The 27,457-nt window shown below is 36.3% G+C and overlaps 1 protein-coding gene across 1 annotated transcript in view; it reads left to right on the top strand.

Annotated features, from left to right (window-relative positions):
- The window catches only part of WDR72 (WD repeat domain 72), a 118,057-nt gene that overhangs the window by 16,496 nt on the left and 74,104 nt on the right, over nucleotides 1–27,457 (top strand). Inside the window, exons 9-13 of the mRNA XM_009940224.2 lie at nucleotides 490–631; nucleotides 1,107–1,352; nucleotides 1,893–2,113; nucleotides 3,503–3,698; nucleotides 21,954–22,159. Of these exons, the coding sequence (XP_009938526.2) occupies nucleotides 490–631; nucleotides 1,107–1,352; nucleotides 1,893–2,113; nucleotides 3,503–3,698; nucleotides 21,954–22,159 (1,011 nt within the window). The remainder of the gene's footprint in view (nucleotides 1–489; nucleotides 632–1,106; nucleotides 1,353–1,892; nucleotides 2,114–3,502; nucleotides 3,699–21,953; nucleotides 22,160–27,457) is intronic.

The raw sequence follows: 27,457 nt of genomic DNA on the forward strand, positions 1-27,457 counted from the left end.
CTATTAGCTACCTATATAAAAGCATAATTCTTATTGTTCACTATTTATAATAATTTAAGCTATCATGATTGAAGCTTTACCTGATTTGTTTTGATGTGAAGGTTGTCAATGTTTTTCACTGTGGGTTTTTTTTCAGCCTGATACTGGTGCTTATGCTGCCAACTTTTTTTTTTTGTATGCTGGTGATGCTATTGATAGATTCTCCATCTAGAGACAGCAAACCTAGGGAGCCCTGCCATTCCACTTTTCCATTTGGGATGTAGGCTTAGCCAAGGATACTGGCAAAGTGGAGGTGATCTTTGCAGGGCTTGCACCAGCCAGAGTAGACCTGATCTAAGCAGAACTTAGTGACAAGTGAGGCTTCAACCATTATTTGTTTTATATTTCTTCAGCTTTTGATGTAAAATACCTTTGGATTTGCAATTAATTATTACATTATTTTATCAGCTTTTTCGTATTGGAGTGTTGATTTACTGCTATTTTTGGCAGAGTTTTCCATTTGTCATGGGCTTCATGAATGAAAGAAAGGAGCCTTTCTATAAGGTTCTTTTTTCTGGTGAGGCTTCAGGAAGGATCACTCTGTGGCATGTTCCTGATGTCCCTGTGTCAACATTTGATGGTTCACCAAAAGGTTTGACAATTCTGTGCTCTTGATACTGTCTTTTTAATTATGTCTTTTAGTCAATTTTAATGAAAACTTAAATTCCTATGAAAATACTTTCACACTAGAAAGTGATGCTCATTCACTCATTGTATGATGATTGCCTGTAGTTAGAAGGAACAGGACACTAACAAAGATGACTGTCTAGAAATTCTTCATGGAAATGAACAAATAAATGTTCCTGTTTCCTTACCATCTATCTATAAATGCTTCTTTACCAAATGTCATAAAAATTTATGTAGTTAGTCCTGCTTGTGGTTGTTCATAGGGTATAAAAAAAGGATTTGGTGAGATGTGATCTAGCGTTGAAATAGCAGCTGCCAAATTTTCATTGCTAGGCTGCAGAAAGGATAGGTTAGGGGAAGTGATGAAGAGATGAAAATGTGTATTTTGCTTTAAATAAAAAAAAAATTAAAATTCCTGATTCTTTTCCCCCACTCCCTAGAGATCCCAATTACAGCAACGTGGACTCTTCAGGATAGTTTTGATAAACACCATTCCATGTCAGAGAGCATTATTGATCATCTTTGTGTGTCTAAGGATGGAATCAAAAGTGCAGTTGTCAGTTCCTCTGTATACATACCCAGTCTCGATAAGCTTGTGTGTGGATGCGAAAATGGGAAAATTTTTATAACCCTAGGTTTAAAAACTGCAAGAGCAAGACTTTTAGAAAACATATCTTTGCTGAAAGGTAAGTTTTAACAATTTTGTCTAAATTCATCTCGGTCAAGCACATATGACTGTGTACTTCTGACATCCCCTCCAGTGATCCTTGTAAAAATTCTCTGAAAAATGGGGATGCTGGTCAGGCATAGAATGAGGAAAATGAAGATTATGATCTTCTTTCTTTCTCTCTTTAGCTGATCTGTCAGATCACATCTTAGTACTACCAAGGTGCTCTGCACTGTTAGGAATTCTGGAATGGCTGTGGGGATGGAGTCACCTGGAAGTGAGATACGTGGGGTGTCATGATATGAGCAGTAGTCATCTTTGTAATTTTCCCTCTAAAAGATCATTCTGCTGAAGGAATAAAAGAGATATCTCAGTAGATGAAGCTCAGAGTGAAGACCTTTGTCCTGCTTTCTAGGAACATGTCCAAAATTCTTTGATCCCATGTGAAGGATTGCTGTATTTAGTCTTTTAAGTCTCACGACTTTTAGCAAACATACTGTAAAATATGGAACCTCTGTTCTTAAAGAACAGAAATAATTTATGTACCATCTTGTTTCAGATAATCTACCTTATAAGGTTCTGAATGGTCATAGTAGCCGAGTCACTTGTTTACTTTATCCACATGATAAATCAGTAAGATTTGATCCAAGCTGGCTCTTATCAGGAGGGCAGGATTCTATTGTGAACTGCTGGGATATATTTACCGGAGACATATTACACCAATTTAGTCTGCAGTCTGGTCCAGTGACAGAGCTTTTGCGATCTCCAGAAAGCTACAGAGTAAGTAAAAGCATAGTAAATGATAGGTCAAAAAAAAAAGAAAAAAGTATCTCCATATATGTGTGTGTGTGTGGATATATATACACACACACGTATGAGAGAAAAAAGCTATCTGGCAATACTTTTGTCCTGCAGCACTTTAAATTAATGTAAATTAAGGATAATTATCTTGTTTGAAAGTTGCTTTTAATTTCAGGGTGTTCATTTCTTTTTAGCTTGTAACTTCAGTGATTTAGAAAAATGATCCTAAACCAGTTACATATTAAATTGAAGCTCTGAATAGTCTGTCCACCATTTTTAATGTGATTTGTCAATCTGTATGTTGATTGGGTTATCTCCTAATTTCTAAACTTAAAAAATGTAATCAGTAAGGCTAGGGATTCAAACATAGTAAGAAAAGATTTGGACCAATAGTACTTTAATCTAAATGTGTATGCTTGATTTTGAATCCTGACACATCCTTGTGGTCCTTTGCACATATGCTTTTGTGTTTTATGAGATTTAGAAGAAGTTTGTATATTTTTCTTTCAGCGAATTTTGAAGTAAAAATTTAGAACAAGATAAACTGTACTGAATGCTCTGTGAAATTTTGTTGAAGAAATTCTGTCCCCATTAAATCCCAGCCCCATGGAATACAATCTTTTTCCTCCTAGCCTGGGAAGACGCATTTGAAACTTATGGCTGACTCAGAGTTTGCTTAGATGCCAACATTAAGTAGTCCAGAAGATGTGTTGCAATGCCATAAGGTCCTAATGCTTATGAGACTTTCTTTAGCCCTTTTTTTATGGAAACTAGATGGGATTTAATGCATGCTTGGATGGTGTTTCAGTTCTTTTTACAGGGCTGGGTTTTTCCATAGAGTGAATTCTTTAGTGTGTCACCAAAATCACTTGCAGGAAGGGAAGGCTTTGCAGAATCAGATCCATACAGTGTAGAATGAAATTGTAACATACCCAATTTTTTGTTAGAAATACACTGCCCTTGGCTTTTGTGTCAGAAGACCTGGCGTGATTTTGTAACACATGAACAGCAGTTTAGTTTAAGGTAGCTTTTTTACTCCTTTCTCTTTTAGGACAAGTGCTGCTGTGTATTTGGTTATATAGTCACTGCTTTGATAGGCAAAGTATCGTGAATAAATGGTACTTAAATTATTATTTTGTTTTTAAATTGAAAAATCAGAGGAGATCTGTTTCTTTTCCTGTCAGAAGATCCGTTGTACAGCTAGCCTGTTAAAAACAAGTTGGAGATGTAGGGCGAAATAAAACGTCACTTTCTAAAATCAGTATGTTCTGGAAACAAAATCACTGAACAACTTTTACCAGGCTTGGTAAAATGATGTGGTTATGACTGTGGTTACAGTTTTGAAACTGAAGTTCTATCTTCTTGCAGTTAAAAGATCACAGCATAGTGTGCTGTGTGTGCAGTGATCACTCAGTAGCAATTCTACACCTTCAGAAGAGAGTATGTCTCTTACATGCCAGAAAGCATCTGTTTCCCGTGAAGAAGATAAAATTTGACCCTGTTGAAAATCTGCTAATTGTTGGATGTGAAGATGATTCAGTTTATATTTGGGAAATTGAAACAGGTAATAACAAAGGGGTTATTTGTTCACTTTACTTAGGTGGTTTTTTTATGTGGTGTTATACAAACCTGATTTATAGAAGACCAAAGCAGAAATAATAACACATTGAATATATTAGAGAGTTTAAATGTTTTGTATAAACAAGTAAGAAATAAAATTCTCATATGGTTCAAGATATGTCACTAATAAAATACAGTAGCTAAAGTCAGATCCTGACAATCAGATGATTAGCTGATATTGTATTGAATTGAGTAGAATATTTCTGGAAGCTATAAATGTAAGTTATTCTCTTCAGTTATTAAAAAGAATTGGGATTTTTAGGACTGACAATTTCAGTTAGAGCACAAAGTTCTTTCATTAGCAAAACCATAATCTGAGAAACCTTTTTCAGTTAGTTGGTAATCAATTAATAGTGGAAGATTATTGCAAAACTTACAACTGTGTAGTCAGGAAAGCTGGAGTGTTTCAGGTTAAACTGTAGATTCCCAGGTGATTTGAGAGCGTGAGGCTGATTCACAAGCGTAATAAACATAGCTGTTTAAACTTTGACAGACAGAACTATTAGAGGCTGTAATGGTACTAGGTGTTACGATACACTGTTTGCATGCGATTCAGAGCTATGTGTCCTGGGAGGGGGGAAGTGCATAATGAGTCTACAACCACTGAAATGCACAGCATATTAATACTGTATGAAAACAGAGTTTTACCAATGTAACGCTGCGATCGCAGTTTTCAGGTTATTACAACACACTGTCTAGGCTGTCTCCTTTGGATAAAAAAGTCCCTTGTTTTAAAGTACAACAAATTTGCATTTAATGAAGGACTTGGCGAAATAAATACAGCATAAATTACAAGCCTGTTGTGTTAGTAAGCTATTTACTGTCAGTAAGCTACTGGCATAGGAAATGCCTTCTGGTACTTATTGTTTCCCCGGATGTACTGGGTTGCTTCTTTAAATAAAAAGATTTAGAAGGAAATTGAACTAACAATTATAGTCAGTTAAACCCCCTGGTTTTACACTTTCTTTTTTTACAGCTACTCAAAAATACTAAGTTCTCTTATGCAGTTCTCATATTTTTGCATTGTATTTTGAGATTTAAAAATTCTTTTAAATGTTTTTGTTCAAAAAAATAATAATAAAAATAAGAAGGTGTGACCCTAAGAGGCTGTTAGATTGTATATAGTGTCATAATTACTTTTCTTTGCTGTCTTGTTGCTGAGTGACTATTTGATGGTTTTACTTAGAAGTTTAGCTTTAGTTGCACTGCTGGGAAAAACAATTTAAAAAGTAAATACTAGAGTCTGAGTTAGGGTAGTCTAAGCTAGATATCCTGCTTTTATTTGTTGTTGTTTCCTGTGTAACTTTAAATTCTGTTTTCAGGTAAATATCCAAGATTCTTCTTATGTGTGTTCTGCTATTTATGTAGATGCGTGATATTACAGTTTTTAGTGCATTTTCTCCAGTCGGGAGGGAACATGGGTTCTACCCTTCTGCTCAATCTGCTTTCTGGGAGGTTTATGGAACAGCACTGTCTTGGGATCATAGAATCATTAAGGTTGGAAAAGCCCTCTAAGATCATCAAGCCCAACTGTCATCCCAACACCTCCAAGCCTGCTAAACCATATCCTGAAGTACCACATCTACACATTTTTTTTGAACGCCTGCAGGGATGGTGACTCAACCACCTCCCTGGGCAGCCTATTCCAATGCCTGACCACTCTCTCAGTAAAGAAATTTTTCCTAATATGTGATGTAAACCTCCCCTGATGCAGCTTGAGGCCGTCTCCTCTTGTCCTATCACTAGTTAGCTGGGAGAAGAGACGAACACCCAACTCACTACAACCTCCTTTCAGGTAGTTGTAGAGAGCAATAAGGTTCCCCCTCAGCCTCCTCTTCTCCAGACTAAACAGCCCCAGCTCCCTCAGCTGCTCCTCATAAGACTTGTTCTCTAGACCCTTCACCAGCCTTGTTGCCCTTCTCTGGACACACTCCAGCAACTCAATGTCCTTCTTGTAGTGAGAGGCCCAAACCTGAACACAGTACTTGAGGTGCGGCCTCACCAGGGCCGAGTACAGGGGCACGATCACCTCTCTACTCCTGCTGGCCACATTATTCCTGATAGAAGCCAGGATGCCATTGGCCTACTTGGCCACCTGGGCACACTGTTGGCTCATGTTCAGCCAGCTGTCGACCAGCACCCCCATGTCCTTTTCCACTGGGCAGCTCTCCAACCCCTCTTCCCCAAGCCTGCAGCGTTGTATGGGGTTGTTGTGGCTGAAGTGCAGGACCTGGCACGTGGCCTTTTTGAACCTCATACAGTTGGCCTTGGCCCATTGATCCAGTCTGTCCAGATCCCTCTGCAGAGCCTTCCTGCCCTCAAGCAGATCGACACTCCTGCCCAGCTTGGTGTCATCTGCAGACTTATGAGGGAGCATCGATCCCCTCATCCAGATCTTTGATGAAGTTAAACAAGTCCAGACCCAAAACTGAGCCCTGGGGAACACCACTTGTGACCAGCCACCAGCCAGATTTAACTCCATTCACCACCACTCTCTGGGCTTGGCCATTCAGCCAGTTCTTTATCGAGTGAAGAGTACACCCATCCAGACGATGGGCAGCTCGTTTCTCTGGGAGGATGCTGTGGGGAACAGTGTCAAAGGCCTTACTAAAGTCCAGGTAGACACCATCCACAGCCACATCAACAGCCTTTCCCTCATCCACTAGGCGAGTCACCTGGTGGATCCTTCTTCCTGTCTCGTTATTCCTCTAATCCCTTCATTTTACTAGTCTCTGTCAGTGCATCTGCAATATTGCAAACTGTTACTTCCCTCTCCTCTTTTCCCCTCCTTGTGAAAAGGAGTTTTCCATTCCAACGTGTTCTTTTCTGTTCTTAAAGGTATTACTTTATATCTCATGATTATTTCCCCCCTCTAATGGCAGCATGAACTTTGTCTGTTCAAGTTGTATTTCATGAACAGTAAAAGCTGTAAGTTATATCTGCCCCATATGTTACCGTAAAGTAAATAAAACAGCAAAAAAGAGAAATTAATTTGATTCTTATTAATGCCTAACTGCTTGTTTTGTAGCAATTGCCAGAAAGTCACCTTTACCTAGTGGTAAAGTATTAAAGGTAGAATGGAAAGATATTGTACCAGATCCCTGCTGTAACTAGGGGAAATCAGACCAGGCATCTAAATGTTCAGCAATCATTAATAAATACACATGTTTTTATGGAGAAATTTGTAAATATGCTACCAATCTTCAACTGTTCTATCTACAGCTTTATTGCTCTCATAAAACTACTGTTGAAAACAGTTGAGAAATTTAGGTGGGGGAAACCTTGATACAGAATGTCTTCTTTTATTTCACAGCTAAAAAGGACATTTCTGAAACATGCAACTGTAGGTAGGCTGTTTCCTAAGTACATATCAAGTCAAGAGTGAGACATCCTTGGAGGTCATTATACCTAAATGTTTGTTAGCATTTCTAGTGAAGTCATCTTTTATTCAAAGAATTAGTGTGCATTTGAAACTCTGCAATGAAATTGATCAAATAAATGTAATAAAGGACCACAAAATACTTTGTTTTCTTACAAATCTGTTGTCATAGCTATAATTTTTAACTGATTTACATCAGTTACTTCCTATCGGAACTTAATCACTTTGCTTGAAATAGGAAATAGACGAGATGTTAGAGCTCTATGGATGCTCACTGATATTGAACATGCAATGATTATTTTTCATGCATACTTTCATGATGCATTTGTTATGGATTCATCATAATCTGTTCTGCTGTTATATTTGTAGGATACAATGCAGCAGCTCCCCATGTGCTTATATGATGTGAATTAAGGATAAAACTCACAAGCTGACAAGTCTTTATGTGCCTCTTGAGAAGACATTGGATTCTAAGGGGGCTTGGACCCCATAGTATCTCGGTGCAACACTTAATTCCCATCTTAAACAAGAAGACCAAAACCCAAACTAAAAAAAACCCCTCCAACCAAGCCCCAAACTTTAAGCCAAAATAGCTTCTGAGGCTGAAGAAATAATTGCTAAATAATTCACTGTCACTTTTAAATTGAAACTCCTGGCTGTTGATTCAAGTCATCTGTGTAGGCCTGGGAAGGCAGTTCCATGTGTGGTGTTAGTGAAGGCCAGGTCTGCACTGCTCAGAAAGGTATCTTGCAGGATTGCAAATGGTACATAGGCAGTGTATGCCTTTCAATTAACTCCTGACAATGGGGATATTTTTATCCTCACAATGTGGTGCGATGAGATTCTTCCTTAGCTTAACACTGCCCCGCCCTCCCAAACCAACAAATAAGGTGAACAAACAATCATTTCTTTCCTAGGTTCCTGGACAGTAAATATTACGAAGTGAATTCAGTGCTGCTGCTGTGTGAGCTTAACATGGAAAATTACTTTGTCTCATTAATTCTATAGAGATGCTAGGCCAAAATTCAAATTGCTGCACTCAACAATATAAGAGCTAATAGTTTCTATCACCGTACAATGCCCAAGGCAGCCCAAAGAAGTTAAGGGTCCGGAAATAGAATTACATCTCAGATGCAGCTTCAGTTTGTACAGCTAGATAACTTCACACTAAAGTATAGTGAATTCTTTGTAAATCAGTGAGATGTAATAGATAGGACTGTAATTGTACTGTAGAGACAAAAATCAGAGTCCACTTTTAACTATCTCTCCTTTAGCCATAAAAATGCTGCTTATTTCAGAATTAAAGAGGACGTAAAATTGATGCTGCTGCTCATGTATATTATGTATTCATAAAGGGTGCAGATGGTTAAAAGTGTGCTTTTTAGTTGCTGTTTCTGTATATTTTGTTTCTAATATCAAGGAAGAATGAAAGCTGTGATCACCACCTCTTAAGGAATAGCTGGAATGCAAGAAGGGATGCAGTTATTTGCTATGTTAGCAGTTAATAAAATAATTTTTTTCATTCCTATTATGCATTAATAACTAAAAGATGCCATCTAGGGTGAATACCTGGGAAAGCCTATTAGGATATACTGTAGTTGGTTTAATGTGAATTATGTCTGTATTGCAGGAGAACACGAGAGGTCATGGCATTGATCGTTGAAATTGGCCTGACCTAGATCAAGAGCTATGTAGATACTTCAGTGCCACTCAGGCAGACAACGCATAGTTCAGGTGTATGGAAAAGATGTATACAGCATCAGACAAACCTCTGTATAATCACAGCAGCCTTTCATTATGACTTTCATCGGTTGGCAAATGAACAGGTAGCCATTCATAGTACCACTTGCCTATATGGTTACCAGTGACCGTGTTCCCTGACTCAGTTAAATAGGATAAAGTCTAAATGGTAGCCTTGTGCTTGGATTCCATGATGGCAATGGGTATAAGATAAAGTTTTTGTTGTTTCTATAGCCAAAAAGTGCTTTTCTTTATTTTTCTTCCAGCTATACAGTTAGCTTCATGACTGAGGCTTTGCCTATTTAAGTAAAAGTCAGTGAAGGACCTGATTTTGTGTCAGACTCCTATATCACTGCAGTTTAAAAGAAATCTGAACAAAGTTATTGTACTAGAGTTAATGGATAACTGGGAAAACAGCCAGTCTATTTATGGTTTCAGGCTGTGGATTAAGGAATTTCCATGAATATTTCAATATTTACACTGTTGTAGAGTCAGCAATAATTCTGTTGAATTTGACAGATGAGTTTAGGGGTGTCTAGTACCTATGACTGTCTTTCAGTTATACCAGTTTAGCTCCAAAACTGTCCTTCCACCAGGTAATTAAGGGGATGACCCCTTAAGCATATGAAAGACTTCATTATGCTCAATGTGCACTCGCAGCCCAGAAGGCCAGCCGTATCTTGGACTGCATCAAAAGAATCGTGGCCAACAGGTTGAGGGAGGGGATTCTGCCCTTCTGCTCTGCTCTGGTGAGATGCTGCTTGGAGTCCTGCATCCAGTTCTGGGGCTTCCAACATAAGAAGGATGTGGACCTGTTGGAGCAAGTCCAGAGGAGGGCCACACAGATGATCTGAGGGCTGGAGCACCTCTCCTGTGAAGAAAGGCTGAAAGAATTGGGGTTGTTCCATCTGGAGAAGAGAAGGCTCCTGGGAGACCTTAGAGCAGCCTTCCAGTACCTGAAGGGGCCTACAAGAAAGCTGTAGAGGGACTTTTTATAAGGGCATGTAGTACTAGGACAAGGGGTAATGGCTTTAAACTCAAAGAGGGTAGGTAGATTTATGTTTGATAGAAGGAAGAGATTCTTTACTGTGAGGGTGGTGAGGCCCTGGCACAGGTTGCCCAGTGGAGCTGTGGCTGTACTCGCCGTGGAAGTGTTCAAGGCCAGGTTGGATGGGGCTTTGAGCAGCCTGGTCTAGTGGAAGGGGCCCCTGCCGGTGGCTGGGGGGTTGGAACTAGATGATCTTTAAGGTCCCTTCCAACCCAAACCATTTTGTGATTCTATGATTATGCATAACAGTCCATCATCTGCTTTCCTATGACCGAGACTGACACTTTCAAAAAGCATTCTGAGGTTTTTCCAGCATTTGAATTGTCTTTTAGCAGGCTTTCTTAAAAGGGTTTTTTACACTTTATGGAGCGGGAGAAAGTGTCACACAGATTAAAATCTAAGGCAGTACTACTTCATGTACATGTACTCTTTCTTTGTGAGATTGCCAAAGGTACCTTATTTTGCATGGTCAATGGGAAGTTGCCTGAGTACAATGGGCTGCCTTTATTCCAAATAAAAAAAGCATATTTTGTGATGAGATGTGTTAAATATCATAAGTATAGTTGTCTTCAAGCGGACGTTACCTTATCTAACTGGAGACTTCTGTCTGGTCTATACTTAAGACCTGTAGCTGTGAGCTAGTGCTTCATCTTGTTTTTGTAATGAGCAGGAGGAAGTAGGAATAAATAAAGGTCTGTATCTTTTCCTGTTGACTGCAAGAAGAGTCTAAAGAAGGGATGGGGAAAGAGGGGAAGCAAAGCTGATTGCCTGCTGCTATTACAGGTCTAGAATAAGATAAATTTAATCCCATCCTTTTAGTCCTTTGGTTTACAGAACAGAGTAAAATTAGTCTAGTCTAAGTTTAAATGTTGTTACTGTGCATGCATGTGGGTAGTAATACAGAAAACAGTACAGAAGCCATCAACTAATATCTGTGCAGTTTAATGTATTTTGCCTAAATTTTAATGTATGGATATGGTAATTTTCCATTACAGTGGAATATCTTTCCATGAAAATAAATATTGATCTAATAATACATTTGGAATATTAATATAGCATGTGTACAGGATATGTTCCAAACTTATGTGTGCTAGAAGACAAATATAAAAATCAATAACAAATTTTATTCTAATTAAAGTACAGAATATTTTTTCCAATAGCCACCACTTGAAATCCACTTCAGTAAGGAAATTAGCTGTTATCTATATTGCTTTTACATTTTCCTAAGGAGTTGGTATGTTTACTTTTTTTAAAAAGGTAAATATCAGTACAATAAGATGTAGTAATAAAAGGATCAGTGTGTTTTTTCTTGTTGTATACAGCATATGGCAGCACGTCTACCTAGTCACGTTTCCATCTAATATGTATTGAGAGTGAGGAGAGAATGGGTAGATTTTAAAGAGCAATCCTCATTTATCAGAGGTAGATTTAGTCTTTCAGTTAGTACTAGTTCAATATGAATTTATTCCTTGAAGTTCATCATGCTTGCAGAATGAATTGTCTACTAATATTCTATTATTTTCTTCTGCCTTGCAAGTCTTCTTCTGTTTTATTGTTTTACGACATGCTTACTGTGAGTTTAAAAATAGAATAACAGCATGTAATAAAACTTTTTTCAGTTATCATAACATGCAGTTAACTTTATGCTGGCTACATTGTATTTTTTGTACTCACCAAGGGAATGCAAACTTTGAGAACTTTCTTGTGTGATGCTAGTCCCAACACAGAAAAAATTTGAAATGTATGCCTAAAGAGTATTTCTGGTGAGGTCAGATCTTGTGTATAGTCAAAATTAAGCGTATGCTTACATTCCTTACTAGAAAAGGTCAAAATCGCCGATAAATAAGTTTCGATTTGTGTACTTAACCATATTTATGGAAGTTTGTGTCCAGTTAAGTCATTGAAATGGCAGATGAAATAGTTTGAATAGCGAGTATGTAAGATATTAAGACAAAAGAATTGAGATGTGTTGGGGCATTATTGCACTTAAGTTTGAGGAGGTGTGGTGGCTTAGTCATCTTACAGGCTTCTTATCTGAATACACATGAGATTGTCTTATTGTATTGTTGTCTATGACACTGTCACTACTGTTACTGCTAGTATGCCATATTAGAATAAATTTGAGTACAGATACAACTCGCTTGCATCCATAGTATCAGCATAAACAGTACCCTATGTGACAAGGGAAATCTGTCCAAAATGCTGAAAACCTCTTCCTCTGATCTTTTTGAGAGGACCAGTAAGGGTGCTTTCACCTGTTATTGTAGTGGTGCTATTACAGTTTTTCACTATTTTGTCCAGAAGCTGTTTTTTTCTTTTTAAAAAATGGTTTGTGAGCTCTAAAACCAAAATTTAAAAAACTGTGTGTCATTCTAAGGCTTGATCCAGGGGAATCTTGTTTTTTACATACGCAAATCCAGTTATTTTTTTATGCACAAAAACTGATTTCTTATTTTTCCAAAAGCACCAAATAATCTGAAGGATGAGCCAGTCCTTTAGGAACAAGAAACTCCATTAATTTTTCTGATTGAAAATGTCTAACACATTTTTACAAAATACATTAGATCAATTATTCATATATCAGTTTCAAATTCAATACAGTTTTTTTGTACTTCGTGCTTGCTATCTGTACAAGAGCTGTGGTGAACAGAGTGATTTTTAGTACATAATCTGTGTTTTTGTTAAAGGCAGTGGTGATTTTTACTGTATCTGCTTGAAATGTGCACTGCTGGAAAATACAATTCATATGATGATATTTGATTATAAATGTTATAACAAGCATTTAATTACCTGCTTGTCTTTTCTTTTCTTGATGACAGTCCTCACCTCTGAATTGTTTATGGATCCTGATCTTTTACTTGTTAATACTCTGCACCATTTAATTACATACAGGGCAATTTAATTAAAAATAAAGACATAACTGAAGTTTTCTACATAAAATTGAATTGCAATAGAATACAAAATAAAGAGAAAAACATAGTTTATTAATGTACAGCTATATAACTCTATATGTAAGAGATGCGTTTGAAGGAAAAGAAGTTTATGAAGTTAAGCTTTAAAAAGTTCAGATGCTAAGGTTAAGACCATATGTGCAAATGTGATTGCACAAATTTAATATGTGCAATTCTGCATTTGATTTTCTTTTCATGTACCTCTGAACTCTTGAGGACAATTACTAAATAAATATCTATACAACGTTTTGTTTTATCCACATTGTTTAATGTGTATTGCTTTCCCTATTTGTGCCCTGTTTTAATCCTTTTCTGAATATAATACCTTTTCTTGTCTTTTGCCATGTTGGTTAACACAATATCTGAGGGCTTAGTAACAATATTTCTGCCATTTTCCTGTCAAGTGCAGAAGCATTATGATTGTTTGGACTTCTAACTTCTGCATCTAAGCAGAGCAGGAATCACAAAAATGACAGCGCTTTCTATAGAATTATCTGTAGAACATTCTAGGCGTTACCTAATTTTAAAAAACATGTTGTAATTGTATACAATGCATCGGAGACTTGCATAAAAGTGCCTGCTACCTCAATTCAGGGATTTTCTTTGCTATTGCTACCTGTCTGCAAACTTAGCATTATTATGTTGATACTTATACGTAATTTTGTATGTATGTATAGCTAGGGTTTTTTTTTAATAGAGGTAAGTGCAAGACTATTACTTCCATTCACTGTAGTAAGTTTGAGTCTATGTCATCATGTGGGATGGATTCTGTATAGACCTCTCTTGTTTGAGCAAACAGAAAAGATAATGGTGCTTCAAGTATAATTGTCATTGTGGTGGGAAAAAGACATCAACATTGACAGTGTGTTTCATAGAAATGTAATGTACAGCTTTGAGTCCATGCTTTAAGGCATGAAGATTTTATGAAACACCAGTGTGTTTTGTGGCTTTAACGTGAATGATAAATGGTTTGAAACACTTTTGCTGAGAAACAAAAAAGAATCCCACCACCTTAGGGTAGCTGTCAAGCATAAAAAAACCTTAGTTGAAGTATTGAAAAACTACACAGATATCAGTAAATTAAAACAGGCTTTTAATGAAATGGGCAGCCGCCATGAAATGTGTAATGTCTAACAGTCAAATCCATCTGTATGATCACTTCTATCACAAAAAAAATTTTATAAAAAATAGACGAGTTCAGAAATACTCTGAAAATATTTCTTGCAATGTTAATGCCACGTTATGTAATTTAAACTGTTCTATAAAACCTCTTCTATTTCAGAAGCATTCTTGCTGCAGAGAAAATAAAATTACTCCACATGTAGTGGTATCATAGATCAAACCTTTGATCGTACTGATGGTCAGACATGCTGGAACGTTTTCAAACACTGTTTAAAGATAATATGTATGTAGTTATATATACTCCAGTATTTTTATAATTGGTGCTAACAATAATAAGTATTCTAAACCTCTGGTCGAATCTATGCAAGTATCACATATGTGGCAGAATGTGTGGGGTTTTGTTCTTTTTGTTTTTTAAATAGACTATTGTTTAGGATCTCTGACAGCTTTTAGTTAGTGCTTAGTTTGTTTAGAAAACTAATATTTAGGTTTCATCAGGTGACTGAGGAAATAAGTTGTACAGTTCTAATGAAACTCTTTAAACTGTGTCAAAGTGAACTCAATCATTACTATACATTTATGCCTAGATAATTGTGGAAGCAACAATAATTACACTCTTGTCACCCTTTTATCCTTTCAACATTTCGTAGTTTATCTTTTTATCTTTTATCACTGAAGTTTTAGTAAAATTTCTCTTATTTCAGTCTAACCCCGTGCTTTTAAAAATGTTCTGTCATTCAATCAGTCTTTTACACACACTCACAAATTCTATGTATACTCAGTACACAGTATCTTTGCTTTCCTTCATTTTAGAGTTGCACAATATAGTATTGGTAAGCAGTTTGTTGAATTAACAGATTTATTTTTAAGTCAAGTACATCTGTGAATGCACCCAGAATATGGGCCCTAAAGTCTGCTTAGTTATACAAAAAACACTTTTGTGCATACTGTTTCTGATATTAGGACAACTAGGTCTTGTTTGATATGCCTAACTGATAAACAATTATATTACACCTAATTTCATTATCCCTTTTGAAACTATAAAGAATATCCCTCATAAAACTATGGCTCAAGTATTAGGTACCCTGTTGCATTACTAGGAGGAGTTAATTGAAGACTGTGAAATGCTTGTATCACCCCTGAAGGGAGCTTTTCATATTTGGAAAAAGGCTCTAGTGATTTAGCTCTTCTGTTCTTAGGTCATGGTCTGACCTTCAACATTAATAGTTAGGACAGACACCACGGGCTGAGATCTTGATTTCTCTCCCCCCTCCACCTTCATGCTCAAGAGGCATCCTAAGAGAAAGGGAGAACCTGCAGGGAGTGAGTTAACCCAGCTGTGCACTACTGAACTGAGACAAGATGACTTCTTGGGCCAAGAATACTGTAACATTAAACAATTAACACTTCATGTGACATTTAACAATTTCTGGTTTAGACAGTGTTTCTCTAAGAAAGCAACTCTGTGAAGAAATTCAAGGTGTATTAATGGTAACATATGATGCAATTTATAACATGCAAGAAGGTGGAGTATTGCCGTTTCTCTGCACATCTTATGCTGTCACTTAAGTACCATTCTAAAAGACATAAAGGATGAGGAAACATTGGTTAGTGTATTTTGACAAAGTGAATGATTCAAGATAAGTCATAAGCGTGAATATATATGCTTTGTGGAAGTTTAGTGTTTGGCAGTTTTTTGTTTTGTCAGCCTTAAGTTAAAACTTAACAAATATTTTGCTGATTTGATGGCATCTTTTATTTTATACATGTAAGCCTCAGGTTGGTCTGTAGTTTGCACCTGAATATTTCATAGTTACCTAAATTTGAGTCGTTCAGTAAGTACTTATTGATGTAGAATAATAAAAAGTAGTGGAGCTTGGAAAAGTCTGTCTCGGGAAGAAAAAAAAGCAATGTCATCTTTTTCCCAATCTGCAGAACCTAAGGACACACTCTTTTATACTGAGAATAGCCAGATATCTTTATATTCATACATGTACATGCACACACATACTTTTATGTACTTTGTCAGAAATCTTCCAAATGCAAAAATCATTATAGAGTGTCTGCGAAGGCTCTCTACATGCTCCTTCATACCGTGCTGTAGTCACAGGGCATCTCCATTGTTAATCTATTCCTATATGTAAAATATCCTTTTAGAGATTATTAGATTTTAATAAGCTGGGGTTTTTTTGATCTATCTTATATCTGTTTGTTAGATTGCTTTTACTTTTGTCGTGATATTCATTGGAAATATATATGCTTACTTAACGCAATGTTTGTTCTATCTGTTTTGGCCCATTTGATATTTGAGTGGTAGCACTGGCTGTTAGAAGTTTCCTAAGCAAAGTACTTGACCCTTGTTTTGGAGCAGGATGGTAGACTCGTAAAATTCAAGCATCTTCTAGCAAGGAACATAATTTCTGTTTGCCTTGCTCTATGAGCATAGAAGAAAGTAGGTGGGAGTTTCTTTTCAGATGAAATAGGTATTTACAGAAAGGAAGAACCTGACATAAAATAAAATAGCTAGTATTACAGATGATGTTTGTTCTGGCTACTAGTAGAGAAAAAGATTTTTGTTCTTGAACATGTGCTCTTTTTAAATAAAATCAATTCTGAAACCATTTTTCATTCACAGATCACTGTTATGGTGTAAGATTCAGCTGATTTACTAGGTCACAGCAGCACTGCAATATTGAGGATTTTCAATACTTTAGCTGTGACAGCAAACAGAAAGCACTGAAGCCCGATGATATGACAGGTCATGTGACGTCAGTGAATACTTTGTCTTGAGGCAGGATAATATGCATGACCTCCCCAGTAAAAATGCGTCATTCAGGCAGAGCAGAACATGGACTACTGCGTGGATAGCTCTAACACCAAGAGACACAATTTGTAGTACTTGGTGCAGAAGAAGAATAAGATGTTGTAACTGTCTCTGGCCCACCACATCTGGTGGTCCAAAGCTGCCCAGGAGAGTGAAATACTCCACTTTGTCTGTTCCTGAGACTTGGTTGCCATGGTCACAGCTTTAGAGAGATAAAGACTTTCTTTTCCTGTTTTTTGTATGTATAGTAGGGGATCATAGCAGTGGTGTTGCTGCTACGTAGAAAACTCAGTCTTTTCCCTTTCATCCGTTTTTATTTTATGCTCCCCAATCAAAAGCTTTTGGGCTCATTTGTCTTTAAGATACTTCAGGTTTGAGAATTGTCTTTATTTCTGTCCTCATTGCTGTACTCCCATGTACAGGCTGTGTCTTTTCTCTTACTCTTTTTACTTTTATTTTCCTTTAAGATCAAGGACAACATATTTCTAACAAGTAATGGTTTCTGCAACAATAACCACCCTTCCCCAGTATGCTTTTGACTGTTTGCAGTGGTCAGAATGTAGGTTTCTCTATCCTTCCCCTCCCCCCCGCCATTTGTTTCTATTAAAGTTGTATCCAGGAACAGCAGAATACAGATCTCTTCCTATATTTTGTGTCTGCCACTTAGTCTGCAAATGAGTATTTTGGGCTCTTCAGAAGTGTAAAGTACACAGGATAAAATACTTTGTAATACTTTCATGATCACCCACCCCCTTCCATCACACTCTTTTCCTATGTACTTTGTGTCCTTTTATTGCAGCTTCATATGTACACACAAATCTGTACATATATATACACACATACAGAGATCCATGACGAAGAAGTATATGCAAGCAAGCGTGTTTTTAAGAAAGGAATCATCTTCTAAAAGTTGCTACTTATAAGGAATTTGAGATAGCTGTTAGGAATGATACAAAAATGATTTAGAAATGGAACTCTGAGTTACTGAAATTGATTTTATGATATCATAGACTTCTGTCAGTAACAAACTAAGCTGGTTGTCCAGGGCATTGTTTTCTATTCAATGTTCCTATCTATAAACATGCTTTTAAAAAATAATAATTGTAAATCCTCTGTGTGAGAGGCTGAGTCATTTGTTGCTTAGTATGAACACAGAAGGGATTTCTTTGGTTAGAAAAAAGCTTGGTATGTTACAGAAGTGTTCAGTAACCCTGAACAGTAACCTGTTCAGTTGTTTCTCAGATTGCATCCAGAAATCTATAAAATGTAGCACATCTGTCAGCAGTTGAAAATAATAAGTATGTGTGTGTAAAAGATGTAAAATATCAATTTGCTTTCACATACATAAAGACTGCCTGTTTATTTCATTCAGGCTGTGGTCTTCAAAGGTGAAATACTGCTGTCCCTATCTTCTCTAACTTTTACCAGTTCTTCTGGTCTGTTTTTTCAACGAAAATTTTTTCCTTCATCCAGAAGTTGGAAACTTGACTCTGAAGCTGTTGCCAGGGAAGATTCTCTGATACATGGAAAACAACACAAGTCTTAAATATATTTTCATTTTTTGCTCCTGAGTACATGTGCATATATAGACAGATAAACAGTCACACAACTCAGATATTGACTTTTGTTGAAAACGTGGTTTTATCCTCTTTTGCCACTGTAGTACGATAGCCTTAATTAAATGATTGTATTCTATTATATATTGACAAGATTATTCCACAAAGTAGTCTGAGAGATAACTGGTGGTGAGGCACTTGGATGCATCTGGAGCTAACAAAACCTGTTGCAAATTTTTGAAGTTCTGTCTAATGGTAAAGAATGTATGTAACCACGTCTTTGAAATTTAATAGCACACCCCAAAATTCTTGGATTTAATAAAAATTTTTCATAGTCTTTGCCTGAGTTCCTTGCTAGTAACAATAACATGATACTCAGTAATTTCATAGAGATATTATGATAATAGTCTTTCTGAAGCACTTGAGTACTCTAGTAGTGAGTTGCACAGACAAAAATGATACAGAAAAGAAGGATGGATATGTATCTGTGTGTAGATGTATAAGTATTCACTGCATAGTGGACTTGCTGCAGAAGGGAGCAGAGAAAGCTTAATCCTTCATGCTTAACAATACGGGATAACAACTGCTTCCTTGGTGACTTTTGTTCATCTTTTGCTCTGAATGATGCAGGGAATTCTGTGGGGAAATAGGACATGCTTGTAGCTTGAAAGACTACAATACATATATAAAGAGGCCAAAATAATATTAGCTGAACAACTGTATTATTTCCAAACTTCTTAAATTTCTAAATACTATAACACTTTTAACAGTGTGTGTTTGCTCATGTCTGGTATGAGTTGTGTAATCCTTCCTTGTAGGCCTCTTAATATATTTTTTGTGTTCCTGAAATGTTGCAGTGTTGGGAGCTTTGTAGCCAGTATTGTTTTGAAGCGTTTGTAGACAGTCCAACTGTAAAGATCTTTGAGGAACTTGCTATCCTTCCAGTAAAAATTCAGTTTTGTAATGATGCCTCACACTGGCTGCAAATCCTGGGGAGGGATGAAGAAAATGACATATTAAAAACAACAGGGGATGATCCTTATTTTTTTCAGTGCAGTATTATAGCAATCTGTGGCATTCAATTGATTTTGTAGGGGACAAAGAATCAGTTGCATTACTTTCTTCTGCTCTGAATTCAAAGACTCTTGGCTCTGTAAGTAACAGAGGTGATACTACAGTGAGCAGAAATGTATAAGTTTCTGAGAAATAATTTCAGATAAAGGTATTTTATACACACATACACACACAAACACTTATTGTACGAGATCCCTCAATCCCAGTCCAATATTTTTAGCAGGTGTTACTGATAGAACTTCAATGTTACAGATTTTTTCTGATAGCAGTGAAAGGGAAAAATTCATGTTGTATTGCTTGAGGCTACAAAGAATTCAAACTTAAGGGATAAAACATTTCACTTTATAGCAGATATTTAATATTTTTAAAACTCTGCACATGTCTTTGATATTTATAGGAAACATCCAATTTCAACAATTTCTTATGAGTTTGGTTGCTGTAGGAAATGTGTAGTATGAGGAGCTCATTTCATATATGTATAAGCTCAGTTTAGATATCTTTAATGTTAATTATAAGTTAAGTACTATTACTAAAATTATTACTAGATAAAATTATTACTAAAATTGTATAACTGGGTGTAGCAGTTAGAGGAATAGGATTGCCTAGAGCAACACAAGTGATGATATAGTCTCTGAAACACTGTATTCATATTTCTGACTACTAAGCTACATGTAGTATGTTCAGGTGTTTAAAAAGTGTCAGGGGTAAAGATGGTTTTTAGGAATGGAAGGACAAATTTGAGCTTTCCATTGCTATTTATAGTCTAGAACACTAGAGGACAGCACTAAAATATTACATAAATGTGTTATTGTTTACACTGTTAGTGATATAGATGCTCTGTGAGGTCTTTGTGAGAAAAAAAAACAAATTACACTTTTGATCAGAGTTAGGGGAGATGGTGGTATTCTGAATTGCCTTTGCATCTTTGGAAAACTGCATCTCACTTCACGCATTATACAAAATATCTGAGGTTTCTTGTGGTCTTAATTGAAGGTATTTGCTGCAGTGATTTCTGTAGAAACCAAGCTTTATTTTTTTTAACATAGCGGTGATTTAGAATAGTATCCTGGTTTCAGCTGGGACAGAGTGAATTTTCCTCCCAGTAGCTACTGTGGTTTGTACTTAGTATGGGAAGAATGCTGATTACACTGGTGTTTGTAGTTGTTGCTAAGAAATCAAGGGCTTTTTCCAGTCTCCCATATTCAGCAAATGAGGAGGTGTGCAGGAGCTGGGAGGGAGCACAGCCAGGCAGCTAACCCAAGCTGGCCAACAGAAATATTCCATACTATAGACATCATGCTCGGTTTATAAATGGGGCTGGCTGGGGGCAGGAGACTCGTTCTGTCACCGATAATCCGGGAATAAAACCTCGTAACACCAATGTAGTGTTAAAAGGCAGGCATTCTTTATTGCAGCGCTGGATGCACAGCGGATAATTCCACCAAACGTGCATACCTCATACTTTTTTCATGCAGTTTATATAGATCAAAAATATACATATTTATTTTATTCATGCATATTCAATATTATTCTCTTTAGCGATTGGTGTAAACTTTTCTCGCTTCTTATGTAAATTGTTGCGCAGACTCAGTTACCCTCTTCTATTGTTTCTTTTTGAGTAGGTGGTATTACTTGAGTATGGGGTCAGTGAGTCGGTGGTCGCTATCTCCCCCTGATGGAATTACCTTTTACCTACTAGGCTCACAATCTTGGCAAACCTGGTCAGTTTCTTCAGTCCGTTTCACAGAACCACACTCCATCATTTCTCCTGACAAAAACACAATTACCCACTATGGTTAGCGTTAATGGTTACCTAGAGACTAGAGCCTCTGTTCCAAGACCTAATGTCCAGGTGGGTAGGGCTGTACCAGGAACATAGCAGCACTGTTCATGTTTATGGTCAACTGATTCTATCACCCTGGTTACGGTTCTCTTTTCTGGCAGTTCAAACTCTTCTGGGAGTTTGGTCTCCCTCCCCCCCCACCATGAGTTTGGTAAGTTATGGTAAACTTGTGAGTTTAGTGAAATCTGCAAAACTTGTGAGCTCTGGCAAACCCATGTCACAGCTCAGGGACTGGCTATGCAACTGGTTGTCGGGAAGTGTATAGTTTGTTTGTTTTGCATATTCATTATTAGAGGTAGTATTAGTAGTAGTATTGGCTTTTCCTTTATTGTCTTATTAAACTATCTGTATCTCAACCCTGGAGTTCTACCTTTTATCCATGTCTCCTCCCCGTCCTGCTGGGGGGAAAAGGGGAGGGATGAGCGTGCGGCTGTCTACTGTTTAGTTGCCAGCTGCTGGGTTAAACCATGACAAATAGACACTTCTGTAAAATTACACATTTTTATGGTCCAGAAAATGAGGGGTTAGCTGGCTCATCTGTAAATGTTTCATGATTTATTTGCTCACATGAAATGTACTGTGTTAGCACTATGATACTTAGACTGAAATATGAAATGGTGCAGTTCCTTGAAAAAATTACAGCTTCTGTTGCATTTCTCTAGGCGCACTGGAACGACATGAAACAGGTGAAACAGCAAAAGCAATTCTGAATTCCATTGAAGATTCAGAATACTTAGTGGCAGATACTCTACTTCCTGTATCTCCAGAGTCAAAGAGAAATAAAAATGCTGGATACAAACCCTCTAGCTCTTACAAGCATGCCGTGGTCTCTTACAATCTTATTCATACAGAAAAATCTTCAGATAAGGTAAGAATGAAGAGTAGATTGTTTCTCGAGCAATGAGTTGTGATGCAAATTCTTTACCCTTTCACCTTCACTGATGTGTAGCCCATTATAAGTGACGTGGAGGCTTGGTTTTCAGTTTTTAAAGTCTTTTTCCAACTGGCTCATGTTTAATGCCTTCAACCCCATTTCATAGAACAAATGGGAAAGTGCCTTATGCAAGGTCACCAGTAGATCATCTAAGAAGGATTTTCTCAGATGCTTAGCACCCATAGTTTGACTCTATTTTCTTATGCCTCTGGTTTATGACTGCAGCTGTTAGCAGTACACTTGGAACAATTAAACCCACTAGTTTGGATTTATATGTCTGCAGAAAAGGCACATCATGGCACAATGCTACTGGCCTTTACATTGTTGCTTTTCTATGAAACCACAGATTCCTGTTGTCATGCAATGCTAGTTTTTATTGGGTGTTTGTTTTCTGTTAACATCATCACAGAACAGAGTGCAAGTGCCTTGTGTTTATATTAATGCAATTAAATTTGGTACCTTATTGGTTAAAAAGAGGATGGTGATCTTCCTTGTGAGATACTGGGCTGCAAACAGGCATGACAGTCTTCAGGAGAGTTTTGGCCAGGCCATGTACTTAGCTTTATCTAGCAATGTTTTACAGAAGTCATTAAACCAAATAATTGTGACTGATGGAAAAGATGTGTTCTTTCTTTCTTTCTTTGTTTTGAAAAAAATAAAATAGAAGGAAATACCATACTGAATCTAGTGTTAATGTGCTGTTAAAGCTGAGAAAATGAGTATAGAGATACCATATAATGAGAATTAAGTATGAAAATGCAGTAGTCATTCTATTTGCTTGTGGTCTAGAGAGGGAGACTTATATATATATATTTATCAGTTATTTGTAGATATTTCAGAAGTTTGTATTTGCTAAATGTAAACCCAATTATTAAAACTGTCAAATTTAATACAAGCTCAGATTCAGTGAAGTAGGTATTACCTAATTCAGGTTGGAATATAATGGTACAAACATTTTTCTGAAAACCCTATGGGTGCGTCAGGAGTGAATGTAATCACTGAGCTCTTCATATGAGTGTATCTGAAGAATAGGGCCTCAATGTTGCTTTTTCATGTTTACCAGTTTTGAATTAGTGGGTTGGGGAATTTCATTCTCTACAATAAACAGAGGAAATAATGTCTGCTATTCTTCAACCTTGAATGCAGATTAAAAAAATTGTCTTCCCACAAGTATGGGAAGATGAAAAATGCTTTCCCTTAAATCAGATGTGGAAACAGCCTTCAGAATGGTCTCTGGACTTTTTCTGGCTTTGTTAATTATGGTAAATGAAATGCTGGATATTCCAAAATTCTGTCTGATGAAGTAAAGCTCAATCCAAGTCCTCATTCTTGAATTTTCTTTTCTGGTCTTTATTGTACCTACAAATTTACATATAGCTGTAAGTTTATAATGAGTGTTGTTTAACTCTTAATATTTATCTCTGACCTTTTACTAACTGTAGTCTGATTTCTAAAGTTCTTTTTGATTCTATTTTCTGAAAACTCTTATTAGAGTGTAATCCTGCTGAGCATGTTGTGGGGCAGATGGTGCGCTAGTTGGCCATTGACACAGAATCTGATCTCACTGTTAGTTTGTTAAAAGGAATAGTTTCTTCTTGAGTTTTTAAAGAGGAACAACAGAAAAAGTTACAGTAGTTGTCTTTGGAGTGTAGTTTTGGTCATACCTATTAAGTTGAAAATCATATGGATTTAACAAAGTGGCTGGAAAGAAAGTGTACTGCTCATGGAATATGGGAAAGTAGTTTTTTGTAAATTTTGAAATGTGGAGTTTAACATGCTTTGGGGATTATCATGATATTGAATTGGAAGTAATATCACAATAGGTGGCAGAGTAATTATAATAATAATTTATAGCTCTCTTCTTGATCAGACATACATCTCGGCTGCTCACATTTCTCAATAAAATATTCAATTTTTCTGTTTAAACTTTGTTCACTAATTATCTTGTCCCAATGAAAACTTTTTATTGAAAGAATATTATTGATCTCTCTTAGACTTCTCTATGACAGTTAATTTTTTTTATTTCACCTTTTTGTTATTATAGTCATGTTATTTTAGTCTAACTCCCTAACAAATGAAATTCTGTACCTGGGAAACCACTTTTCATTCATCAAAAATCTGTCATCCATAACATCCAGTGCTACTTCCCACCTCCATCCTTGTTGAAGCAGGTTCTGTAGATTCATGTGGGAGATGCTGGAGGCTGAATGTATAGGGTGTAGCTGAACCTGGGAAGAATATAAAAATGGAAGTTGCCTTAATGCTATTCCTGAAGCCTAACGTGGACTACACAAAAGGAGTGTGGAGCTCTGCAGCTTTTTTTAACGCTGTTTTGTTATTGCTAAAGCTTGTTTGTTATGAAGTCTGCCATTTTTCTTAGTTCTTCTGCAGAAAACTTGTTTGTTAGTTTTTTGAAAAAGTGCTGTATTGACTCTTTTGAGTCAGTGTTTTTTATCATCTTGAAATACTCTTCTGAAATACTAATCCCATGAAATTAGTGAGTTCTGTGGATATTGAAGAGTTCAACATTTCATGTTGTTATTAGTAAGCAGAAAATGACCACACACATTAAACTTTCAGATTATCAAAATGTTTTAATATGCACGTACATAATGGATATTTCATTGTCAATTAGCTGCTTTTGCAAATTGTGTATTAAAGTTTCACCACATGCTAAATTGTTAATAACACTTTTTTTTTAAAAAAAGACAGTGAATTCTTTTTTTAGAGATCAATTTAAAAAGATTTATGTAACAGAAAAAGTGAGGGGTAGCTATTCTGTCCTGTTGGTATTACACTTGTGAGGGATCCTTATTTTGTACAATTAAATGATCCACATGAAGAACGCAGGCTTATTATTACACTGTTTTATCATTAATATTGTATTTATGACAAAATCACATTTGCAAAGTGGTGGTCTCTCTTTACTCCATCCTAAGAAGAAAGAAGAAAAATATCCTCACATAGCAGTCCAGCTTCAAAGGCTTTCTTTAAAAACATTTGTCATCATGTAAATCACAGATACAAAAGCAGAATGCTTTGATTTCATGGTGTTTTGACCATTTTAATTCTTTTATTGTGCTGCACGTGCCAGTGGGAGTACCAATAACAGATGAGTGTGACAAATGCAGTTAACACAAGATCCATATTAATGTTGTCAAATCCCCTTGATATATTTAAACAGATTTTAATTATTTTCAATGTCAAAAGACCCAAAATATATAGCTTAATAGTTCTTCAAGAAAGCTTTACTTAATAAGTGAATGTAAAACCTCTCATAAAAATGAAACTTTTATATTGGCCTGAGTCATTGACATAGGGTATTCATCAAGTCAGCAATTTGTGTGGCAAAGTGCCATTTGAATAGTGTATTGTTAGAATACTTATGGTCCACTTGACAAGGGCTCTTGCTGTAAATAGTGCAATTTGACTCCAGCTGTTAAAAGAGTGGCTTTGACAGCAGCCAAATAGAATGGAGATGCTTTACTGCACCGCAGAAAAATCAATATTGGGTTCTTGTTCATAGTAACCTGTTTCTTCTTTTTTTGCAGATTTATACAAGACTATCTAGAGTTCATTTGTGGAAGTTTAAATATTATTTTTAAAGTGGGTCTGTTTTATTTTCAGATTAATATTGGTGATAAATGATGCTTGTGTATAGTAAAAAAAAAAGATAAAAAGTACTTTGTGGATATGCATAAACAATGTGGTAATGCAGCATTATTTCAACTCTCTAGCTTATATGGATGGATATTAGGATGTGGGTGCATAAGTTATGTAACTAATGACAAAAAATTGTCTTTCCTTCCTCTCTGTATTTTTTCATTTTTGTAGTGCTACTGTAGTATCCCTGTCAATTTTTGAAGCATAGGGATTTTTAAAGCAGATTTCTTTGTTGTTCTCCCTGTAACCACCCCCACAGATGTTGACAATTTGTAGTGCCATTGTAGATTTTTCCTGAAGCATAGTCTTGCTAGTGCTGAACAGTTTTCCAGCAGTATTCAGTGACACAAGGTTGCTATGATACCTGGCCAGTAGCAATAGGTATTGAATCACTGGTCTTAATTACAATAGACTACACACTAGATTGTGTGCTCATGGTGTTTATGTGGAACTAGCTCTCATTATGCCTTGAAGTCAAAGTTATTTTTGAAAACAGAAGCTGTGTGAAAAGCTACTTAAAAAAAAAAGCTTCAGTGCGTCATATGAAGATTTCATTGATGCGCATAAAAAGCTAGATATGTCTGGGAATTGTTTTCCTGGTGTTCCAGAACCCTTTTGTGTTAGAAAGTTTCCTAGCTTTTCAGTTTAAATAATTTGGATGTAAAACTGTGTTTATGATGCACTGATATTTCTAGTGATTTCAGTAGTGTAAGTGGAGCTTCTTCGGGGTAAAAATGTTGGAGGAAGAGCAGCTTCTAAAATTTGTGCAATAATTGCTAAACCTTGGACTGCTAAATTATACTACTGAAGAGCTAGACAAGAAAAGGGAAATTTTTACTGTATGGAGAAGACAAACAAGACAAAAATGAGGGGGGGGAAATACAGTTATTTACATATAAACTCATATGGGAATGTTAGGTATATTTTTTGCTTGATATATTAATTTGAAAGTTTCTTAAAATACTGTTCTTTGAGTGTTAGTGTATGGTGCAGACAGTAGAGTCAAAATATCTAAATAAGGGTTTACGCAAGATGTGTAGAAAATTCATTTTGATTTGCAGTTATTAGAAATAATTATGACCTGAGTAGTTAAGGATCAGTTACTATAATGCTTGTAAATGTATTTCAAGCATTTTAAATTGGCATGCCTAGTATTAGTTGTTCGAAAGAATTTATTATTCACTTAACAGCGTACATGTTCTGCTCTAAACAAAATATGCAAAGGCAGGATGCTTCTGAAAGAGAGGTTTTCTTAGTAGGAAGGCCAAAGTTTATATTTTATGGTTGCTTAAGAAAAAAAGAATGTACAGAAATTATAAATAATAAAGTAGTATCTACTTTATGTTGCTGCACAGAATAAGTAAAAGACAAATGAAGATGGCAGGAAAATAGCAGTTATTTGTTTCAGTATAGTAAAGGATGCAATTGAAAAATAAAATTGTTATTGGAAGCTTGGAAAATCACTGCTAGTTAAATCTCACTGATGGAAAAATTGATAGAAAAATGGAAATAAGGTACAAGCACAAATACCAAATAATACTTATCAAATACGAAATCAAGTGGTACCAT

The sequence above is a fragment of the Opisthocomus hoazin genome, chromosome 10 (assembly GCF_030867145.1).
Source record: "Opisthocomus hoazin isolate bOpiHoa1 chromosome 10, bOpiHoa1.hap1, whole genome shotgun sequence".
Classification (NCBI taxonomy): Eukaryota; Metazoa; Chordata; class Aves; order Opisthocomiformes; family Opisthocomidae; genus Opisthocomus; species Opisthocomus hoazin.